Source organism: Eleutherodactylus coqui, chromosome 13 (assembly GCF_035609145.1).
Source record: "Eleutherodactylus coqui strain aEleCoq1 chromosome 13, aEleCoq1.hap1, whole genome shotgun sequence".
Classification (NCBI taxonomy): domain Eukaryota; kingdom Metazoa; phylum Chordata; class Amphibia; order Anura; family Eleutherodactylidae; genus Eleutherodactylus; species Eleutherodactylus coqui.
In genome coordinates, this window is record NC_089849.1 from 39,592,670 (window position 1) to 39,617,405 (window position 24,736).

The window sequence follows — 24,736 nt, forward strand, 5'->3', positions numbered from 1 at the left end:
GTGGTAAAGGAATACAATATATATCAGCATGTTGAGTTTTACAATTACAATTGGCCCTTTGAAGGCAACGAGAAGGCTGATGTGGCCCTCAGTGAAAATGAGTTTGACACCCCTGATCTAAGACATTACATGTTGCTTTGACTGGATGGTGCTGCTCACATGGGCAGCACTGGCCAATCAAAGCAGTGTGTAGTGTCTTAAAATATTGATGCATATTAATTCACATTTTACAACAGGTAATCAGAGAAGCGGTGTGACTTTTTTTGTTTGGCCAGAACTGAAGGGTCACTTTAATGTCCCTATAAGTCAAGGGTAATGGCCATAAACGCTAACAATTTTATATAGTCATGTATTGTTCGTAGTGATTCAAGCACCGCCTACTTGAATAATTTGCACCAAAATAACCCAAGGCTACAGCCATACACTGTACCGTCTCCGTGTCTGGACCGAACTTTTGGTCAGCTTTTGGATGGTAGAAAAAGATCTGCGATGGAACCGCCAGCCGGAGCTTCTGACGCAAAAGTGAAATCGGCCTAAATGTTACATGCCCCATACATTTTTTCACCAGTTGTTGTATCATCGTTGTATGTAGGTAGACACGTAGATCGGATGTCAAGTTGTAATTTGGTTTTGCAGTAAATATTTTTTCTCTGTTCTTTATTGTCTCCAACTAGAGATGAGGAAGCACGCTTGGATAAGGCAGTTACTCAAGCGAGCAGGCTCGGAGGGGCGGCAGAGGGGAAGAGAGAGAGATCTGTCTCACTCTCCCACCCCGCTCCCCTTCGCTGCCTCCCGCCGCCCCCTGCCATCCCCCGAGCCTGCTCGGACGAGAATGCAGTTACTCGAGAAGAGCGATGCTGGCTCGAGTAACTGCCTTATCCGAGCGTGCTCACTCATCTCTATCTCCAACTATCATGTATTATATTTTTTGAGCTGACAGTTTTCAGACATGTTCATACAATATGAAAAAAAGTGATTTCTGTGCCATAGAAGTTTCTTTGATTTTCCATGTAACAGTGACATCATTACCTGGGGGTCACCATATGGAGTGGGGTCAGGAGCCAAGCCCACTCCATACAAGTCTGCAGCAGCCGTAATCAGATGCAACTGCAATTTAGTTTACCATCTAAATGTCCTGAATGGTTTGTCCACAATAAGATCATGAGCAGCGATTTGGGTACTATGACAGCCTGGGGCTTTATGAAGTCCCTCATGACTGCCATGCAGGTCTACCCATTAAGTTATGCCTGTGGCACGACTTATTGGTATGCCTATCAAAATACAGTATAATGCAATTCTCAGGTATTGTAGTATATTGTATAAGTGTTAACTCTGTATAGGACTTATGCTTAGCAGCGTACACCCTATTAACGCAAATAACATAAAATAGTTATCATAAAACAAAAACTAGGGAAACTGTCCCTAAACCTCTGGTTAAAGAGATCCTTGCCTAAAGATAGAGCACTCACCCTAATAAGGGCGACCCCACATCAGAAAACTGGAAAAACCCTGTTTTTATCTAAACCTCTGGCTAAATGGATCCCTGCCTAAGAGTAGAGCATTCATCCTAATAAGAGCATCCCCCCATCTTTCCTTAGATGGTGAATGGGAACAGTGTCTAAAGATGGATGTTACAATAACAGATACAATAGTACAGGGAATAATGGTGTTATAAGGTCCCAAATGTTTTAACAGGGAAAGGGACTTGTATTTGTATAGTAACAACTTATTCCACAGAGCTTTCAGGTAATTTATTTATTTATTACCCCCCAGCAAGCTGGGTACTTATTTTATCGACCTCAGAAGGATGGAAGGCTGAGTCAACCTTGAGCCGGCTACCTGAACCATGCAGGGATTGAACCTGCAACCTTCAGGTTGTGCATACTGCTGCCTTAACACTTTGCGCCATATAAGGCACAACTAGCAGCAAATTTAGCCTTAGCTTAAGACCCAGTATCTTAGCAGGGAACCACAGACCATACCAGAAACAACTTCAGACAAGAGTCAAACAGGAATCAGACAGGAGGCAAACAGAGGGAGATACACTTGACCAAAAAGTGTAACCAGCGTCCTCTGAGAGGAAGAGACAGAATTAAAATACAAAAACTAATGGCAATTGGCTGGCTGTGCTGATCCACTTCCCAGTCAATCAATTTGCCCATACACATGAGCAGATGTGTCACTGGGCATGCACTGGCGATGACTGACTACCATGATGTCACCCAATCCTGTTCCTTGCATAGTGGTTAGTGCTCCATCATACCCTAACAATATATGATCAAATAATCGCACATTCAAGTATAGGGACTAAAAAATAAGTAAAATTAATGGAGTAGTTGGAGGTATACTTGCTATGCCAAAACAAATTATTGTAAGACATACCAAGAAGGTTAGTAAAGGAGATAAGGCAATCTGGAAGACAAGGTCAGGTAGATCAGTGAAGTTGGTTGAGCTAAAGGTCGCAACGGAGGTCAAGCAGAGTAAGGTATCTGGTACCATACAGTGTGCTACAGCAGAGTAGTCTGATGAGTTGGGGTAATATCAGATGTTCATAATACAAGTCTACAGATGGACAACTAGCCAAATTAGAAGGATAACAACTATAACTGGCACTGAGCCTCTTGTGTTACCATTTTAAGTATGGCGACCTGCACTTTGGCCAGACGGAGATGCACACTGCCAGTTTTGCCACAAGGTTTGTGTTGGTGGCAGCTGGCAGGGTTATCAAGATGAAGCTGTCTCACAGCGAAGTGGGTACATAATACGTATATGCTTTGAGTTGTACAGAGCCATCATACAGCAACCCTAGACTTCTATACAAGGACTCCATGTATCACTACATAGAATCTGCCATGTGCATGAGACCTAACTCAAACAATCCAGAAGAATTTCAAAAATTCACCAACTCATCTTCATTGCAGAAAGAAAGAATGAGAACATTGATCACAGTACTGCTACTGTTTCACCGAATACTATGTGCAGTTACATGTGATGATGATAATAATAGGGGCCTCGGTGCCAATTCATCCAGTATGTAAATAGCAACCTCAACAAAAATGACTACCTGTAATTTCATCTGGGTTTTATGGTGGCATCTCTTTTATAGTTCACATTTTATTCAAGGTTGGCTAGTTGGTTTTACTCCATTGCCAATAAGAAAATGGTGGTTGCTCATAGGAAGTCATGATTTCTAATTATTTATTTCAGTGTATTCATTAAAATGAATACAAAAAAAGAACTCCATGAAATTATGGAATAAATGTGGCCAATAAAGTTCTTATGTTAGCTCCACCTTAGCTCTAACATTAAAACTTTACTACTCATTTTTAATGGAATGGTCTCAGAGTCAGTTATTACCAAACCTTGTATTACTTCCATTGTAATGGAATGCTACCACGTGATTCTTGGTTGACTATAAAAGGCTGAAATCTCACTGCCATTGTATCCAGCACAGTGACAACGAGCTCTACTCTTGTAAGCACTACCAACATCTCTGAGCAAAATGGCCAACAGAATCGCCCAAGAATCCCATGGAAGTGCTGGATCCAACAGGATAATTAGAGCCGAAAACAGCGATGATGGTTCTCAACAAATTAGTTCTTCAGGGGCTCATGATGAATACAGGTCACAATCTAGAACATCTACTGCATACCATGGAGAAGATTCTGGTTCTGCTTATGGAAGTTCAGGCAGCAGCTCAACAGCTAGGCATAGAGGAGGCTCAGATGCATATTCTAGTGGGCAAACGGGAAGCTCATCTGGATATACTGCACAAAGTGGAAACTATGGTGCCAGCTCTGGAGGGTATAGAAGCAGTTCCGGGACCAGTGCCAATACCAGTGCACATGGCACCACTTCCAGTACTAATAGGGTAGGCTTTAGTGGTACCACCAGCAGTGCCTCCAGATCTGGAAACACCAGTGGTGGTTTCAGTAGTAGATCAACAGGCGCACATACTAGCAGAAGTTCAGCTGGGCGACAAGGATTTGGCAGTAGCTTTGGTGGTGCTTCTGGAGGCATGGGTGGTTTTAGTGCAGGAAGTTTATCAGGTGGGTCAAGAGGAAATGTTATCATGTGCTCATCAGGTTGCATCCCAAGTGGAGATGGTCTTCTTCAATTGGGAGAAAAGGAAACCATGCAGAACCTAAATTCACGTTTGTCTAGCTATATGGATAAGGTGAGGGCTTTGGAAGAATCAAATACAGAACTTGAGGATCTGATCAGAAACTGGTACGAAACACATAAGCCTAAAAAAATTGACAACAGCAAATATTACCAGTCCATTGAAGACCTCAGAGAAAAGGTAAGTGCTCTTACAAACTTCCATTACCTTTCTTCCAAAAACTAATCTACCTACAACTTGTTACTAACAAAGGCAGGACAGAGATAGCAGTTGTATCTGGGCCCTGACCCACAAAAGAAGACATCATGGTCTCTCCAGCTATGATAGAACTATGACTTCAGGTATGCTGAGAGTTGTAATTGTGCAACAGCTGGAGAGCACCAGGTTGTAGACCACTGGTATAAATGATAATATGGGCATACATTGTTCTAGAAGCATAGAAATCAGTATAGTATATATAAGTGCACCTGCAATCCTTCTATATATCTTTCTTTGCTATATATTGACCTTATATGATTTTATCTCTTCTTATAGATCCTTGGTGGTACTTTGGATAATAATGAACTCAATGTAGAGGTTGACAATGCCAGGCTGGCAGCTGATGACTTCAAAGTCAAGTAAGTTATATAGATTTAATACATCTATACATGTATGTTGTATGTGTCAGGTAGAGACATGGCTTGAACTCTTACAACCGGGGACACCTGAAAGCTTTATAATTGACATTGCATTATCACTATGGATGTGGAGTGCCGCAGCATAGTAAAATGACTCCTAGCTTAAGTATATAGCACCGCCTGCTGGTACTTTTTTTCCAAAGAACCCAATAAACAAGCAAACTTTGGAGCAGACTTACTGCTGCAGATTACTGCGGATTTGCTGTGAAAATGTTCAGCCCTGTGTGCATTAATCCTTATAGTGAAAGCCAATAAGATAACACAGCAACATAGAAACTATATGACTTCTATATTCTCAAGGCACGACGGTGAGCTCAACATGCGCCAGAGTGTAGAAGCTGACATTGAAGGACTGCGCAAAGTTCTGGATGATCTGACTCTGGAAAAGTCTAGTCTTGAGAGTCAAGTTGAGAATCTGAGAGAAGAAATTGCCTTCAACAAGAAGAGCCACGATGAGGTAAGAAAATCATGAGCAAGACCAAAAAGTTCATTTTTTTAACTCCTCTATTTTTGTATAGGTTATTGCTTTAGGGTAAAGAATTTGTAACTGCGGGGGTGAAATCTTAAGCTCTTATCCACTAGCAAAATTTCACTAAAGCAACAGTAGGCATCTAGATGTTCAATCTCAATGTCAGCTGGATGGAGAAGGTTGCCCAGCAGTTGCTTTGACCTCAGGCTCAACGGTTAATTTATTAGTAATGCACTAGAGTAGTCACTTGTATATGGATATATCTGCCTAACCTGTCAACCCCCCCATGTGTAGGAGATGAAGGCCTTGCAAGGACAAAGCAGCGATGTCAACGTACAAGTGGACGCTGCTCCAGGCATCAACATCCTTAGAGTTCTTAGTGAGATGAGGGCTCAATATGAAGAAATGGCAGAAGAAAATCGCAAAAAGACAGAGTCTGACTACAACCAAAAGGTGCGTTAAATATTTATTCCACAGTTTGTCTTGGAATCTCTTGGGTTTTCTTGTCTTACTTTGCTCTTCATTTGTTATGTATGTTATTTCAGCTCACCGAACTCAGCAACGAGATTTCATATAGCAACGCTGAAAACGAGACCGGCAAGTCTGAGCTTACCGAATTGAGACGTACTCTGCAGACATTGGAAATCGAGCTCCAGAGTCAACTCGCAATGGTAAAATACATATGTCGATATCTCTATGGGATACACATGCGAAATGTATGAGTTTGTACTTAGAATATGGTGGTTGTACTGATGGAGCAATGGACTACAGAGAGGAGAAGATTGACCAACTACAACATGAGACTATTGTGGTTCTGTTACTGTATATATATTCTAGATTTGGATTAGGTGGGAGAGAAGTCATTTTGTTTCATTGGAGTTAGTAACCAAAACATTTTCCTCAATTAGAAATGTACCCTGGAAACTTCATTAGCCGAAACTCAGACTCGCTATGCAACCCAGCTTGCTCAGATTCAAGAAGTGGTCTTGCACCTTGAGGATCAATTAGGTCAAGTGCGTAATGACATGGAGAATCAATCTTGTGAGTACAAACTGCTCCTGGACATCAAGACCAGACTGGAAAATGAAATAGAAATGTACCGCCGTCTGCTGGATGGAGAAAGGTAAGGAAATAAAAATATATCTCTACTGTTCTAAAAGTTTGCCTCAGCTGATGAACTTTTGATTTGGTCTAGATCCTATGGTTCAGTGCAAACTTGACACCTAAAACAATGTAAGCAAACATCACAAGGTGGAGAGAGAGAGAGGATAAAAGCCTCCGTAACATCATAAAGATTATAGGGCCCCAAATTTGTCTTCCCCCACAAAAAGAAAGTCAGCCAGACCCTCACATTTGCACTGAACTCCCTTACTTGTCTATATGGTGGAACCTCTGTGGAAGTCAAGGCTTTCATATGTTCACATGGCCCATAGAGAAAGATAATAGATCCAACCTGAAATAGGTCACCACATCTTTAGGCCTTATAAGAACTACAGCAGCCTCATCTACAGTACTTAGGCCTTTCCACTTCGAGGGCTTTGAATTTTCAGTTATACAGAAACTTGTATTGAGGCTTTCTTGTGTGAAGGTCACAGCTACTGATAATGAAGGTCTTATCAGTGGTGAATTGATAGATTTTGGCCATAAAACGTTGTGTTTAAACATATATTATTCTCCATAGTGGTTCAAGCAGTGGTTCAAGAGCTGGGTCAAGAGGCGGTTTCAGTGGCGGTTCAAGCAGCGGTTCAAGCGGTGGATACGCTGGTGCTTCAAGAGATGGTTCCAGCAGTGTTTCAAACGCTGGTATGAGCCGTGGTTCAAGCAGCGGTTCAGTCAGTGCGTCCGGTGGTATGTCAAGCGGTATGTCAGGCGGCATGCAAAGCAATGTGTCGAGTGGTGCCTCAAGCAGTGTTTCAACCGGCGCTGAATGGTCTTCATCTTCAGGTAATTGTAAACTATATGTTACTATGACATTGGGGCTAGAGAATGGTAGTTAGAATTATATGGTTGACGGCATTGTAGATACTGCATTGTTTAGTAGGCCCATCTCATATGAAATAACCTACCAAGTTCTATTCAATCTTGGAAATTAGTTCTTAACTTTATATTCAAGGAACACAAAGATATTGTGACCTCTGATTGGTTTTTCCCATTAACTTATCTACATTTTTATCTTTTTCAGATCCAAAAAAAAACCGACTAGTGACAACAATCACCGAGGAGAGAGTGGATGGGAGACTAGTGTCCAGCAAGATAGACAAGGTTGCACAGAAGATATGATAAAGAAGGTGTCCATTTCTATCTTCCTCTTACAAGAAAACTTTTCCACGCATCTTCAACCTTTATCTGCTGTCAGCGTTTAGACCATGCCTCACTGCGAGTATCCTAGCTTTAGCCTGATGTACAGTGTTTTGTTAGGGATCAGAAGGCCCTATTACCAAGGATGACAGTCTTTAGACCTTCAAATATTAAATATGTTAAGGCCTTTAGTTACTTTTGAGATTTGATTCCATTATCTTGAGTAATTCCTTCCTAACATTCACAGGAAATGGCGCTTTTGCTATTCAATGTTCTATAATTTCATGATGTACTATCACACATCTATTTAATGTCTGTTCACATATCTGCATGCTTGAGTTCTCCACTTCTTGGTGAATAAACACTTTTCTTTGCAATTACAATTATGACTCTGTCCTTTTTGGTACAATTGTCCTCTAGTATGGAAGCCATCCAGGTGATCAGCTGATTGACGCAGTTCTGGCTTTTCTAACCCCCAGCAGTGAGCTGTTATTGATGGGGTCTGGTTATACAGTACATTTTTCCAACTGATTGACCTGCCAGGTCTGCCCTTAAAGGCGTTGTACAGGTCTAAACTATTGATGATCTATATTCAGGAAAGGTCATTAATGGTTGGTCAACAGTGGTCTTCAACTCAATGGAAATAGTGCTTAACAAGAACACGGTGGAACCGACGATCAACTATTGATGACCTATTCTAAGGATGGGTCCTGGACAACCCCATTATGGGTGTTTCTCTATTCTGGCTCATAGAGGGGGATTCTGAGTGGGGCAAACCCTTTAAGTGTTACATCCTTTTTACATTTTAAAAGTGCAGTCATGTTGGAGCTATATCCAATTTTTGCTGCATTGGCTGTATACATATTTCAGCAGGGTCTATGTACTTTCGACAGAAGAAGTAGGTTAATGGTTCTGAAACAGGTGCTCTTCCCAGTGCTAGAGCCTTCCTTAACCACACAATACAATGGTGCATATAGTGTGTATGCATTTGTCAAAAGTGTAACCCTGCCTATCTAGTCTCCAGCAGCACAAATGCCTTGTCCTTCAGTTATTATCACCCCAGCATCTATTTCTGAGGATGATCCCGCTCCTCCTCTGTAGCATTAGATTCTTCCTCAGTCACATAGTATAATGGAGGATACTGTGTGTATGCATTTTTCAGAGGTGTAACCTTGCCTTTCTAGTTTCCAGCAGCATGAATAACCCTACTATAATAGAGAATACTCATTGTGTTATCTACTAGATAGATGAAATTATTTTTATATGGATGGTCATAATAAACAGAGAAAAAATATTTATTTTCATAAAAATCTAATATGTTCAATAATGAGACTAAGAATGAGAATGCTTGGGGAAATGTGTATAACGCTGGGTTCCCATTCATCTGATATATTCAGCCAGGGTTTTCATGCTAGAGCCGGACACAACTGATAGCTGTTTGGTGCATTTATTGCACTAGTCTGGTGTCTATAGTTGGACATAGACAGAAAAATATTATGTAGGGAGTAGAGATGAGCGAACACGTTCGGCCCCGCCCCTTTTTCGCCCGAACACCGAACTTTGCGAACACTTCAGTGTTCGGGCGAAAAAGTTCGGGGGCCGCCGTGGCAGCGTGGGGGGGTGCGGCGGGGAGTGGGGGGGAGAGGGAGAGAGAGAGGGCTCCCCCCTGTTCCCCGCTACTGCCGCCCGCGCCGCCGCGCATCTCCCCGCCCCCCGGCGGCACCCGGACCTTTACGCGCGAACACTGCAGTGTTCGGCAAAGCCGGTGTCCGGGTGCGGATGTGTCCGTAACGGACATGTTCGCTCATCTCTAGTAGGGAGGCATCCGGCATCAAAACTGATCTACATAATGCCTCAAACTGTCCCATAGAAGACTATGAGATCAGTTCTGGCATCAGTTTCTCTTTGGTATTTTAATACAATGTTGTGGGGGAAAAGGCTCTCATGTCCAAGTATATGGGAACCCAACCTACGTAAGTAACTGTCTCACTGCTAGAAAACAGAGGAGGGTATTTAAAGGGGTTTTCCAGGCAAATACTATTCATGACATATCTTCAGAGTGGATCATCAATAGTTGACCAGTTGGTGTCCACCACTTGAGAACCCGGTCAATCAGCTGATTGGGTGCCTGCTGTCAGCACCATAATACACAGGGGTATGGAGTAGAAGTAGTTAGCTCTGACCCCTGTGTAGTGATCGGTGCTCATAATTGTAAGTGCAGCTTTTATTGATTTTAAGTTTTATATAGACCCCAGAGAAGCCCCTCCATGTGTACAGACCATAGACCAGCTCCCCATGTATACTAACCACAGATCAGAGCCCAATGTATACAGACAACAGACCAGCTCCTCATATAAACAGACCTCAGACCAGCCTACTATATATGCAGACCCCAGATAAGCCCCCCCCCCATGTATACAGACACTTGACCAGCCTCCATGTATACAGACGCCAGACCAGCCTACTATATATGCAGACCCCAAGCCAGCCACCCATGTATACATACCCCAGACCAGTCTCCATGTATATAGACCCCAGACAAGCTTACTATGCATGCAGACCCCAGGCCAGACCCCCATGTATACAGACACTTGACCAGCCTCCATGTATACAGATGCCAGACCAGCCTACTATATATGCAAACCCCAAGCCAGCCACCCATGTATACATACCCCAGACCAGTCTCCATGTATATAGACCCCAGACAAGCTTACTATGCATGAAGACCCCAGGCCAGACACCCATGTATACAGACACTTGAACTGCCTAAATATATATAGCCCCCAGATCAGCCTACTATATATCCAGACCCCAGGCAACCCTTCATTGTATACATACCCCAGACCAGCCCCCATGTATAGACAATTGACTAGCCGCCAATGTATACAGACCCTAGACCAGCCTCCATCTACACAGCTCCCAGACCAGCCTACTATATATGCAGACCCCAGACCAACCCCTCCTTAGTATACAGACCCCAGAACAGCCTACTATATATCCAGACCCCAGGCCAGACCCCCATTGTATACATACCCCAGACCAGTTTCCATTTATAGAGAGCCCAGATCAACCTACTATATATGCAAACCCCAGACCCGCCCCCCATGTATACAGACACTTGACCAACCCCCAATTTATACAAACTCCAGACCAGCGCCCCCCCAAGTATACAGAACCCAGACTAGCCCCCATATGTACAGACCCCAAACCAGCCCCAATGTGTATAGACCCTAGAGCAGTCCCCCCATCTATGCAGATCTCAGCCCAGCCGCCCCATGTATACAGACCACAGACAAGACCCCCCATGTATACAGAGCTAGCTATATATGTGTGCTGTACATTATTATAAATCAATACCATATACATGGATGGAGAGCGCTGTATCCGCTGCCTCATTCACCTCACACCATCATCATCCTCCGGTGTGTTTTTGGAACAGTGCCGCCAACTTAGCACATGATATAGAGCACTTCAGGCGTGTTATAGGTAGAGTGAGGTAAAATCACGGTGATATTACTCGCACCATCAGTCGATGGCAACTTTACACAACTGCAGCTGCTGGGACTGACAAGAGGCAACCGTTAGCAGAACACAAGGGGAATATGGCGGGAGACGCATCAAGGCCACCTGCTGGGGAGCTGCAGAACTGCAATATACACTGCTTTGCTGCCTATATAGAGCTGTATCCTCTGACCTGACATTCGTCTACAGTTCTAGCACAGGAGTGAGGAGGGGTGGGGGGTGCCCCAGAAAATTGTCAGATCTGAGAGATCTTGCCTTTTTTTTGGTAGCCTCCCTGTCATTCTGCTAGAGTTGGCAAGTATGGGTTAGCGAGATAACCCATTAAACCCCTTCCCGCTCCAGGGCGTAAGTTTATGTCCTGGCAGCTGGGTACTTCCCGCAACAGGGCGTAAATTACCAACGTCCTGGGGATAGCGCGAGATCACTTATGATCTTGCGCTATCCCGCAGTGGGAGCCTGCTGTTAGTCATAGCCGGCCTCCCGTTGCAACAGATCGCGGCATGGGAGGGGTTCACAGAGGGAGCGCGCTCCCTCTGTGACGTCACCGGGCTCTCGCGATATAATCACAGAGAGCCCGGCTGGTTACCATGGCAACAGGATGCCAGATAGTGGCGTACTCTATTACCGTACCCTGTGATAGCTGTATAAGCGATAAGGCATGGAGGGCAGTAGTCCTGCCATGCCTTATCACAGCGATTATCAGTGCTGTACTGTAAGTGCCCAGAGGGACACAAATTGTGTAAAAAAAAGATAATAAAAATGAATAAAAAAGAAAAATGTAAAAAAAAAGTAAAAAAAACCCTTTTTCTCATATTCGCATAAAAAAATTTAAATCCCTCATATTTGGTATTGTCGCGTCCGTAACGACGCGTACAATAAGTTGCACATGCTTTTGACTGCGCACGGAAAAAAGCATTAAAAAAATGTTTGAAAACTTAGGCAAAATGCTAATAAAAGTGCAATAAAAGTGATCAAAAAAGCTGTATGTACCCCAAAATGGTACCATTAAAAACTACAGCTCATTTCACAAAAAATAAGCCCTCATAGAGCTCCGTACATAAAAAATTAAAAAGTTATAGGACTTTGAATGCAGCAATTTAGAAGAAAAAAAGAAAAAAGTTTTTATTGCAGAAAAGTGGAAAAACCTAAAAAAAAGTAAGAATTTTGGTATCGTTGTAACCGTACCGACCCGCAGAAAAAAATTATGCTGCATGATTAACGCTGTAAAAAAAAAAAATCTATGGCAGAATTGATGTGTTTTCTCTCCCTGCGATCATAAAAAAAATAATAAAAGTTTTACGATATAGCCTATGTACCCGAAAGTGGCACTGATTAGAACTACAGTTCGCCACGCAAAAAAACAAGCACTTATACGGCCGCGTCGACGGAAAAATAAAAAAGTTATGGCTTTTGGAAAATGGAGAAGAAAATCCGCCAAAAATCGTTGCGTCCCTAAGCCCAAAATAGGCCATGTCATTAAGGGGTTAAAGAGTTACTGCACTTTTAAAAAAACTTTTGAAGTCACAGCAACATGTTAAAATTTTTGATCAGTAGGGGTCTGGGCCCTGAGGCTTCTGCTGATCGCTCACAGTAAGGGACTGCAGCGCTCCCCCCTTTGTCTGTCTTTGTTGTCGGCTCCTCTCAGCAGCTGAAAATGGATGCATGGCTTTCTAAAGACATCTATGCATCTGTTTGCAGCTGCTAAGCCGAGTCAGGCAGTGACAGCCAAAGAGACTCAGTGCTTGGGTATTACAGCCTCTTAATTTCAGCGATCAGTGGGGTCTCAGCACCCAGACCCCTTCTAATTAAAACTTCTGACATGTCACTTTCACAGGTGTTTTTAAACTGCAGCTGCACTTTGAGCTATAACTGTGATATATTGCACATATCTGTAACTTTTTGTTATTTTTGTAACTATTTCTGGGGCTATGCTGCCACCTAGTGGCTACACTGCATTATCAGTTGTTATTGCATTGTACTATATATTGCACGACCGTAATCTTACGGCCCTTCTGGACAGCTTCTCAAGACTGCTTCAGATGATTATTCTGTGCAGAATTGTAGTAGTCTTGCCATTTCCAATATGGGACTGCGGAAGTCCGACCTCAGACACCATGATTGGTGGCGATTGAGTGGCAACCAAGGCACAAGAGTGTGAAAGTGCATCAGTGTAGGCATGCTGCGTTACCACACTGGGTGGAATTAATGGATACTAATTTTCACTGTGCAGGGCAGTGTGTGCAGGTACCCCTGTGCAAGCTAATCAGTGCGACTCCTGAATTTACGACCGGTGTCTGCGTTCCTGCACACAGATGACAGCGGAGGGGTTAGAGGTCGCACTGATTACAGCAGCGGTGCTGTTGCTGCCAGATCCAGGGTGCAGGTGAGTTATATGCTTGTCAGTGGGCTGGAGGTCCACTATGGGGGTCACAATTAAGATTAGGGCTACTAACAGGGGTTGCTATTAATACTGGAGCCACTGTGGGGGTCACTATTACAAATGTAGAAACTGTGGGGGGTCACTATTACTGTGTTTCCCCCAAAATAAGACATATCCTGAAAATAAGCCCTAGTCTGATTTTTCAGGATTTTTGGTGAGGCTTGAACATAATCCCTACCCTGAAAATGAGCCCTAGTAACATTACATTAAAAAAAGCAATGCATTAACCAGGAGGCTCAGTCCAGGTCCCTCCTGCTGCTCTCCAGAGCTCCGGCGCGGTTCCCACAGTCCTTGGCGGATCACTGCTCATACAAGATCACTTCCTGGTTACAGGATTCATAAATCCCACCTCCAGAAAGCAATGGCTGTGATTTGTTTTTCGAGCGCTGCACTGATTGACTGAGCAGTGGCGTTCTAAGAACCAATCGCAGCCATCGCGTTATGAAGGCGGGATTTATGAATTGGCTGGGCCATAGCTTAGCCAATTCATAAATCCTGCCTCCACTACGTGAAGGCTGTGATTGGTTCTATGACCGCTGCTCAGCCAATCAATACAGCGCTCAAAGAACCAATCACAGCCATCGCATTGGTTCATCGAGCGCTGCATTCATTGGCCTTCACTTTGTGGAGAGGGAATTTATGAATCCCGTAACCAGAAAGTAATCCTGTGCGGCCGAGGACTGCTGGAACTGTGCCAGAGCTCTGGAGAGCAGCAGGAGGGATGTGGACCGAGTCAGATAGGTAAGTATAATAAGACATCCCTGAAAATAAGACCTACTGCCTCTTTTGAGGCAAAAAAAAATATAAGACAGGATTTCAGTTTTGGGGAAACACGGTACTACTGAGCCCATTATTGGGATCAATTTCACATGTCAATAGTTTTTTAAAACTGCAGCTGCGCTTTAAGATATAACTGTGATATATTGGACGTCTGTAACTGTTTTATTTTGTAACAATTTTTGTTGCTATGCTGCCACCTAGTGGCTAAACTGCATAATCAGCTGTTATTGCATTATAGTATATGCAGCAGGACCGTGATCTTACGGCCCTTCTGGACCACTCCTCAAGACTGCTTCAGATGATACTTCTCTGCAGAGTTGTGGTGATCTTGCCATTTCCAATATGGCACTGCCGAAGCCCGGCCTCAGACACCATGATTGGTGGGGATTGAGTGGCAACCAAGCCACAAGAGTGTGGAAGTGCATCAGTGTAGGCATGCTGCGTTACCACACTGGGTTTAACTAACAAATACCAGTTTTTACCATGCAGGTTAGAGAAAGAACATTTGCTTGCTGGTGTGTGCAGGTGCCTTTGTACTAGCTGGGCACTGGTCTATGACGATGGCTCCCAACCATCCCGGATTCTACAGGACAGTCCTAGATTTGGAACGCTGTCTTGCAGTCCTGGGCGGCAGGGTGCATGCCCTCCCCCACCAACAAGCATTTAACTCACTTATAGTCCGGTTTCGGCAACAGCAGCATCGCTGATGTAATCAATGCGACTCCAGAAATCTCTCCCAATGTCTGCGTTCCTGCTCGCAGATGCCGGCGGGAAGATTAGAGGCCGCATTGATTACAGCAGTGGTGCTGTTCCCGCCAGGCTCAGAATACAACTGAGTTAAATGCTTGTCAGGGGCTGGGGGCTCTATGGGGGTCACTATAGAGGTGACTATTAAGATTGGGTCTATTAATGTGGGTCACTATTACTACTAAGGCTACTAACAGGGGTTATGATTATGACTGGGGTCACTGTGGGGACGCTATTACTACTGGAGCCACTATGGGGCTCACTATTACTACTGGGCCCACTGTTGGGGACACTATTACTACTATGGGTCACTATGGGGGCACTATTAAGCCTGGAGCCACTGTGGGGGTCACTATTACTACTGGGCCCACTGTGGGATCACTGTTAATACTGGGACCGCTGTGGAGATCACTGTTACTACTGGGCCCACTGTGCGGATCACTATTACTACTGGGACCGCTGTGGGGGTCACTATAAATACTGGGGCTGCTGTGGGGGTCACTATTACTACTGAAGCCACTGTTGATATCACTATTACTACTGGGGATACTATGGGGGCACTATTAATCCTTGAGCCACTGTGGGAGTCACTATTACTACTGGGCCCACTGTGGGGGCACTATTACTACTGGAGTCACTGTGGAGATCACTATTACTACTGAGCCCACTGTGGGGGTCACTATTACTACTGGGCCCACTGTGGGGGTCACAATTACTACTGGACCCACTGTGGGGTCACTATTACTACTGGGCCCACTGTGGGGATCACTATTACTATTGGGCCCACTGTGGGATCACTGTTACTACTGGGCCCACTGTGGGGATCACTGTTACTACTGGGCCCACTGTGAGGATCATTGTTACTACTGGGCCCACTGTGGAGATCACTATTATTACTGGAGCCACTGTGGTGGTCACTATAACTACTGGGGCTACTTTGAGGTCACTATTACTACTGGGCCCACTGTGGGGGTCATTATCACTACTGAGACCATTGAGAGGGACATAGCCTGTCATTAAAATTCACTATGTCTGCCGCTACAGTTGTCCCTCTTTTCTTTTTTTTTCAAAGTTTGGAGATAAGCTATGACCGATAGGTAAATTGCAAGCATGGTGGATGTTGACAGGTATAGGCTGCTGTGCCATGGTCAAGATACATGCCAGTCACATTTGAAATGAAATGAGTGGCCAGATGGTTACTATCCTGAGAGGCCATTCTGTTAAACTGCAAGTTCTTCAGTAAAGTTGTTCTTTGCTGTAAGAGACCTTATCCGCACCACAAAGGACCTTTGGGAGAAATTGCAGCAGACCACAAATTTTACACTAACCTATGTAAAGCATTCAACAGAAAGGTCGGCTGTATGCTGCTATAAGTAAATCTGGATACGTTGGGGGCAGAAAAGTGGCAAATGAGGTTTAACACTGATAAATGTAAGGTTCTGCACATGGGCAGAGGAAATGCATGTCACCATTAGGTTTCTTTCACACGAGCGCATATTGACCGGCGTTTTCACGGCCGCCAATATACGCTTCCATCTGGGGTGTAGAAGCTCGTGAACGGGCGCACAAATATAATGTTTGTGCGCCCGTTAACACGGCATAGGGCCCGGTGCATATGCACCCAGCTCATCATTCCTTTGCCCATTTCCCCTCCCTCCCCATTGCAGGCTCACCTCTCATGTTCTCCCTGCTCGTTTTTTGCAATGGGAGGGGATGGGTGGGGTGGAGCTAAGAGGCAGCCCGCCCTGCCTCCTCCCATTGATGGCTATAGACGAGGGGCGAGGAGAGAGCAGTAGCTTAGCTCCGATCATGTCCTGCCCCTTGTCCATAGCCATCAATGGGAGGAGATGGGACGGGACGGTGCTTAGCACCACCCATGCACCCTTCCATTGTACAGAACGAGCAGGGAGGAGACGAGATGTGATCCTACACGGGGAGGGGGGTGGAAGAGCAGAGGGAGGGAGTTTACAAGCCACGCTGCTAAACTCCCTCCCACCTATGGCCGCTGCTATGGGCTCTCATAGGAGCCCATGGGATCCGATACATTGGAATCCAATGCATCAGATCACAGCGCATATTGGCCACCCGTGAAAAAGGCCGGCCGAAATGCGCTTGTGTGAAAGAAGCCTGACACACTAAATGGGAAACCACTGGGAACATTGACATGGAAAAGGACTTGGAGATTGTAGTTAACTGTAAGCTTAAATAGAGCAATCAGTGTCAGGCAGCTGCTGACAAGGCAAATAGGATCATGGGGGGCATCAAAAGAGGTCTAGGGGAACATGATGGGAACATTGTTCTTCCTCTTTACAAGTCACTGGTCAGACCACACATGGAATATTGTGGAGAGTTTTGAGTGCCAGTACTCAAGAAGGACATATCAGCGCTTGAGAGGGTTCAAAGGCGGGAAACTAAAGTAATAATTGGAATGGATTGAGTACAATACCCCAAAAAAGACAGCTGAGGGGTAACCTAGTACATATTTATAAATACTGTATATCAGGGGTCAATGCAGAGATCTCTCCTTGATCTATTTATAACGAGGACTGCAACAAGAAGGCATGTTCTATATCCAGACAAAAAAGTTTCTACACCAGCATACACTATCCTACCAAAAGTAGCTGGCCACCTGAGCAAGAATGAAAAATAGTATTTATTTCCATATGTTAATACTAGTTGGGGCTCCTATGGCCCTAATGACATTAAATACTCTCTGTGGCATACTTTCTGCTAACTTCTGAAACACTTCAGCTAGTATTTCCCTCCATTCATCCTGAAAACATCTGGTGTGTTCTGTCAAAGCAGATGCATGAGTCCATCAACAATGGTGCAAACAGTCATTGGACAGTTGAGCAATGGAAGAACATTCCATGGAGTAATGTATCACACTACTCCATCTATAAATCAGATAAGGTACCTGGGTGTGGAGGATCTTGGGGAACACCTTCTGCCTGAGTGTGTTGTTCCAACAGTTAAATACAGAGGAGGTTCCATTATGGTCTGGAGATGTGTTACATGACATGGTCTCCGTCTGTTGGTTGTAGTGAAAAGAACCATTAGCACGGAGGTGTACCTCACATTCTAGACATTAATGTGCTGCTGACAATGTGGCAATAGTCTGGGAATGTAGTCCAAGATATCTTCTATCTTGGTCTACAGTTACAGGGATCCGAGGAGTCGGGGATCCACTGTAGCGTGCACCCTCTCAGGCTCTCCCATGTGAGTGTTTTACTGGGAGGGTCAGCAATACTTCCAACAAGACAATGCGCTTTGTGACAAATTCAACGCTGTTACGCTGGTTTGAGGATACGGATGTTCCACAATTGTACTGGCTGCGCAGAGTCCCGACCTGAACCTTATTGAACATCTTTAGGCCTCAGTCAGACGAGCGTTTTTTCGCGCGATTTGCGTATGCGATCTACGCATATATAGAACCATTGCTTCGCAATGGGATCTGTCACACGTCCGCTTTTTATGCGGTTATGTAATAAATTATAGGACACGACGAATCGCAGATCGGGCCTATCTGCGTTCTGCGATTCCTTGTGTTCTATATATGTGCTCAATGGGGTCAGCGGCAGCAGCGCCGACCCCATTGAGAACATATACTATAAAGATCATTCTAGATGTTCGCCCATTGAATTAGAGGCAGCTCTCAGCTATTAAATGACAGCTGAGAGCTGCCTGTGATTGGTCCCTGCGCTCAGCCAATCAGAGGCAGCACTCACTCACCCATTCATCAATTCATGAATGGGTGAGTGAGAGCTGCCTCTGATTTGTGAGGGCTGTGACCAATCAGAGGCAGCCCATTCAGCAGGCGGGGATTTTAAATCCCCGCCTGCTGAATACTACACAGAGCAGTTCAGGAGAACTGCCGGCCGACCGCGGCTGAACTCCGGCTGCAGGGACAAGGTGAGTATATATATTTTTTTTATTTTTACACATTTCAGGATGCTTTTCAGGGAATGGCTTATATATTTAAGCCCTTCCCGAAAATTCATCCTGTGCTCGCCGGCAGCCCATTGCTTTCAATGGAGCCGGCTGTATTGCCGGCTCCATTGAATTTCAATGGGTGGACAGCGCTCCTTTGATCGGGCCCGTTTCGCCGAAAACGCTGCTAGCTGCAGATTTTTCGGCGAATCATCGGCCCTGGTCACGCGATTTGCGGATGCGCATCCGTCATGCGATCCGCAAATCGCGGCAAAAAACAGTCGTCTGACCGAGGCCTTATGAGGAACATTGGATCAGGAATATAAACAGCATACAATTTTTATTTAAGAACTCCCCAGACATTTGCAGGATGAATGTAGGGAAATACCAGCTGAAATGTGTCAGATGTTAACAAAAATTATGCCATGAAGAGTATCCGATGTCATTAGGGCCACCGGAGCTCCACTAAGTATTAACATATGGAAATAAATACGACTTTTGATTCTTGCTCAGGTGACCGATTAATTTTGGTTGGATATTGCAGACAGGGGTTCTTTACTGTAAGAGTAGTGAGACTATGGAACTCTTGGCCTGAGGATGTGCTGATGGGAAATTTACAAAAAAGGGGGCCTGGATAGCTTTTTGCAGTGTAATATAACATGTTATGGTCACTAATTACTTCAGAAGGGTCAGTGATGCAGGGATTATTCTGATTGCCAGATTGGAGTCAAGAAAGATTTTTTCCCAAAGTTGCAGAAATTTGGCATCTGCCTCATAAGGGTTTTTGTCTTCTTTTAGCTACGTTCATTTTCAAATTTCTAGTATTAAACCAATATGAAGACTCCTATATGCTTAAGGCCTCTTTCACACGGGCAACAGCGATATCACCACGAGAAAATCGTAGCTTCAAAACATCGCAAGTAGCATGAACATTCAGCATGCCGCGATTTTTTTTTCTCGCAATGTAGCAGCCTGCATAACATTGCTAATGTGAAGGAACCCATTAGAAAGCATGGGCTTCACATACATGCGCTGTGAAAGCAGCCTAAAGGGACTATATCACCAAGTTCTTCTTAATAAATAAAACCAGATAAACATTTTCCATTTTTCTAATCTGTTTAATTATTTTCTAATTTTGTGTAGTTTTCTGTACATGACTATAGGAGCGGCCATCTTGCCTGAGCTACATTTAACAGCATTTAGAATAGATGCTTTACAGCAGCTTCATGGGCCATTCACACAATGGACAGGAAGGGACCTATTGACTTGTATGGGAGTGTGTTCTAGGCATGCTCTGTGACTTGTGCGAGGGTCATCATGCAGGGAGGGGGAGTAGATAGTTACAGCTTATACCTATTGTGAATGATGGATCCCAAGTTATCTACATATCGCTGTTACCTCTCAGTGTAATCCTGCCTGTGATGTTAGTGAGATGATTGCTGCAAAGCTTTCTTTACAAATCAGGAAGAATCAGACGAGTATTAGGCTCTGTCGTTAGTGTAAAAAATGCAGGATTTTAGGACTTTTTAAAAATATAGATTGTACCCGGCAATTACAAAAAAAAAATTAGCAAAAATTCTTGAAAAAATTTTTTTAACACAAAAATGTAATTGATTTAATAGATCATTTCCTGATGATGCATTCCCTTTCACGTCAGCCATAAAAAGTGTTTGTATGGTGACAATGTGGTACTCCATCCAGCAGCAGGATCCACCCAGTCTGCTGACACCGCAGGCTGTTCTTGGTTCTCTCCGTTTTCATGTAACAACATGGTATAAGAATGTCAAAGATAAACAACGCAGCTTTACTAAAAAATAATTAAGTCTAAGAGGCTATAAATCACGGCAGGCTTACAGCTTTCTAATTATAAAACTCATTTAGTGCCTGACACAAGATGCGCACAAAATGACACAATTATTTGGCTGGGAGCAAAGAAACCAATCCAGAGTAGGTAAAGAGGGTTCTACAAGGTGATGGAAAGGGGTCTGTTTCCTATCCAGATATAGCATTAGGCTGCTTTTACACCTGTGTTAGGCCGCCTGCACACGAGCGGAAATTCTGCGGCGGGATTTCCCGCAGAATTTTCGCTGCTGGAAGCCTGCAAAGGATTGCATTAACAAACGCAATCCTATGCAGACGGCTGCGATTTGGCCGCACGAAATATCGCGCGGCAAACAAATCGGGGCATGCTCTATTTCTGTGTGGGGCTCTGCGAGCCCTGCACAGAAATGTCACTCACCCGCCGCCGGCTCCGGTCTGCGCATGCGCCGGCTGCCCGTCAAGCTGGCACATCAAACAGCCGGAGCTGGCGGGCGCGGGTGAGTACGTGCTGGTCCCTGCAGGAGCTCGAGTCGGGTCCCGTGGCAAGAATCCTCGCCGCCGGATCCGACCCGCCCGTCTACATGCGGCCTTAGAGTCAGTTTAGGGTTTCCAGCTCTCTGTTCTGTTTTCTGAGCAGAGAAATTGAAATAAAATGGAAAAAAAAAAATGATTCGTTTATCCCCATTGATTTCAATGAGGTTTCAAAAAAACGGGAAGACTTTTATTTGCCACCATTTCGTCAGGTTTCCATTTTTCTGGATGGAAAAATAACTTTTGCAGATTGCATTATTTTCCCATCCAAAATACTGGAAACCTAACGGAACAGAAGCAAATAGAAGCCTTTCCGTTTGCTTTCCATTTTTTTTGAAACTCCATTGAAATCAATTAGGAAAAACATGGATTTGTTTTATTTCAGTTTCTATCCTCCAAAAATGGAGCTGAAAGACGGAAACGCTGAACTGACCCTAACGCAGATGTGACCCCTGCCTAACTCTTGCCTGTGGACTCTGGGACAGCTTAGCTTTAGGCCTCCTTCACACGGCGACACAGCATCGCCACGAGAAGATCACAGCGATATTGCATCGCTGCACCGTGTGATATCGCTGCGTCTTCTCGCAGTAATACTGTGATTTTGTAGCTCTACAAAGTCGCATGTGACGCTGCAAAGTCACGCGACTCTGTAGCATCATATGCAATGATTTTTGGTGAGCAGGGGCTTGAAATATAAGCCCTACCCCGAAAATAAAAAAAAAGTATACATCACCTCTCCCACGCTGTCTGGGACGCTGCAGCAGCTTCTTCCTGGGTCCCGGCACTGATCATTTTCTTCATCTTCTGGCCGGGGGATCGAAAAATCCCTGGCTGCTGGAAGTGCTGGCTATGATTGGCTGACGCTTAGCCAATCACAGTCAGTGCTCAATGAATGGCTGTGATTGGTTCAATCACTCACATTCATCGAGTAGTTGCTGTGATTGGCTAAGCATCAGCCAATCACAGCCAGCGCTTCCAGAAGGCGGGGATTTTTCAAATCCCCCCCCCCCCCCCAGGAGATGAAGAAGAGAAGCAGTGCTGGAGCCCGGGGAGAAACTGCTGTGGGTTCGGAGAGCGCTTCTAAGGTGATGTATGTCTTTTTTTTTTGTTGCTGCAGCCAGGGATTTGATTTGGCTTTGACAGTAGGATTTCCTACTGTCAAAGTTGCATTGCACCACATGAAAATCGCGTTTTCATGTGATGCAACAGAGAGGAAGGCTCCATAGGGAAACGTGGGCTACAAAACCTCACCAGTCGCGGGCATATCTCCGGACCTGCGAGGTTTATGTGTCGGGTTGTTGCATGCTACAAAACATCGCATGTATGAAGAAACCCATAGGAAAGCATGGGCTTCTTATACATGCGATTTGTAGCATTGTAGCAACACAACTTTGTCGCCCGTGTGAAGGGGGCCTTAGGATATGTTCAGGCCATGGAATTGGGCACACATTTTTCTGCAGAGATTCCACATCTAAAAAATGTAGTAAAAATCTGCAGCAGAGCTATGGACTTATGCTGCGGCTGTGCAAATAACTGGCCGTGGATCTGTTGCCAAAATGGCAATCCCATAGCCCCTGTGAGATTGCTGATGAATAGAGTAGCAACTAACATGCTGGGCCACTGCTCCATTGATTTCAAGAGGACTGTTGGAGATAGCCAAGCACCTTGAATGGATGGAGCGGTGGTTGGGCATGCTGGTTGCCACTCCATTCACATCCAGTCTTGCAGGGGACACAGGATCCTCCATCATGTGAATATAGGATAATTTGATGATTGGAATACCTCTTTTGAGTGAACTTGTCATTACCTCTGAGCCCCATAAACTATGTTATGGGGCTCAAAAGTGAGGGAATAGGGAGTTCGGGTGGAAGGGGAGGGGTTCATACTCACCGGGCACCCCATTCCACCGCTGTGTCTCTGTGAAGTTGGCACATGCACACAGCACACGAGTGCTGTAGTCCCTTTAATCAGCTGATTGGCAGGGGTCCTCAGTGGCAGGCCTGATCAGTAGCCTATTTTTAAGTAAAAGTCTAAAGGTGGCCATACACAAGATAAAGATTGCAAGAAACCTTGGTCGAATTTGGCCATCATGGGTGACCTGACCATCACTTGAAAAACTAAGGCAAATAATCGATGGGCAGTGGCAGACCACAGTCTTCCAAAGACCCAATCCACCATGCGGTAAACTTTCATATGCCTGTAACCAAAATTGCATCGTCTGCTGATATATCTGTGATTGTGTGCCATCATGTGAAGTAGTAATACTTACCTGCCCCCACTCCTCTGGTGGCCTGTTCCTTGCTAGTCTCCACTTCCAGGTGCACATCTTGACACAGGGTCACGTGACCGCTGCAGCAGAGCTGGTGATTGGCTGTAGCAGTCACATGCAGCCAGAAGTGAAGACCAGTGGGAATCCAGGCATTGAAGGAACAGGAACAGGAACAGGTGAGTATTACTTCATTTATATTATCACATCACTCTGGACTTGGTTCTTTCCTACTTATATAACCCCTTTGACTATTACTGGTGGGATTGTTTCAATTACCCTATTTGGAAATTTTGGATTAAGAGTAGGGGATCTTTTCAGCATCCTCACCTCAGAATAGAAAGTAGTAACAAAGAGCATGCCCCATACAGGAGGGCCTACCCTGTCCTGCAGTACACAGACAGCCCATTGACTTGAATGGACACTGTGAATCACTGTAATGTGATTCCTCTAGCTGTGGGAGAGTAAATAACTCCCTATTAGCAGCAGTATGTCTGTGTGTGTCTCTCTACCCCCTTCTCCCCCTTCCCCTCTCCTCTTCATAGACTTTAGTGATAAACATTGTGGCTCTTTTTGGTGAGCTGGATTCTTTGGCTCAGACAAACAGCCCCTCCACCCCCCTTTCATTTCACAGTGCATCTCAAGGCGTACCAATAAAAGGATGAGGGGCTACCTATCCACTCTTCTGCCTTACTCTCATCTCTACAGAGTGTAAAAACAAGAGGAGAGTAGAGCAGCCTGAGCAAATGGTCATGCAAACCCCATTAAGACAGGTTAAAAGAGCTGCTTCTAGCTCACTGACATGATCCAGCTCCCGTTGTCATACATGTAAAGGAGCTGACTTGTTCGCAAACAACCCATAGCTAGTAAACGTCTTTGGCCACCATGAGAAATTCCCCTCCTTCAGTTTTTGTCAACCATCTTGTTGTCATCCAGTCTTCCTGTCATCCGTCTTCCAATGGACATCACATGGCAACAATCAGGGTCAACAAATTAGAAAGAAGGGAGACCCCTAGTGGCCAGCACTTTAGAGCAATTTCTCAGCACGAAAACATAATTTTAGGTAAACAAAGTGATTTGCATTTTTCCTAGTTATTACATTGACTATCATTATAACACAAGCTGCCTCAAG

General features: G+C 44.6%; 1 protein-coding gene across 1 annotated transcript; it reads left to right on the top strand.

Moving 5' to 3' along the window:
- The first annotated feature begins 1,141 nt into the window (after positions 1-1,141).
- Positions 1,142-7,944, top strand: LOC136587660 (keratin, type I cytoskeletal 19-like). The gene is made up of 8 exons (XM_066586378.1): positions 1,142-4,303; positions 4,658-4,740; positions 5,101-5,257; positions 5,564-5,722; positions 5,815-5,940; positions 6,178-6,392; positions 6,951-7,213; positions 7,452-7,944. The coding sequence occupies exons 1-8, from the start codon at positions 3,503-3,505 to the stop codon at positions 7,547-7,549; spliced, it is 1,902 nt and encodes a 633-aa protein (XP_066442475.1). The 5' UTR covers positions 1,142-3,502; the 3' UTR covers positions 7,550-7,944.
- Positions 7,945-24,736: the final 16,792 nt, after the last annotated feature.

Coding starts and splice junctions, on each gene's coding strand:
- LOC136587660 (XM_066586378.1), top strand. CDS start 3,503: ATGGCCAACAGAATCGCCCAAGAATCCCATGGAAGTGCTGGATCCAAC. Junction 4,741..5,100: donor GCTGATGACTTCAAAGTCAA/GTAAGTTATATA, acceptor TATATTCTCAAG/GCACGACGGTGAGCTCAACA. Junction 5,941..6,177: donor TCCAGAGTCAACTCGCAATG/GTAAAATACATA, acceptor TTCCTCAATTAG/AAATGTACCCTGGAAACTTC.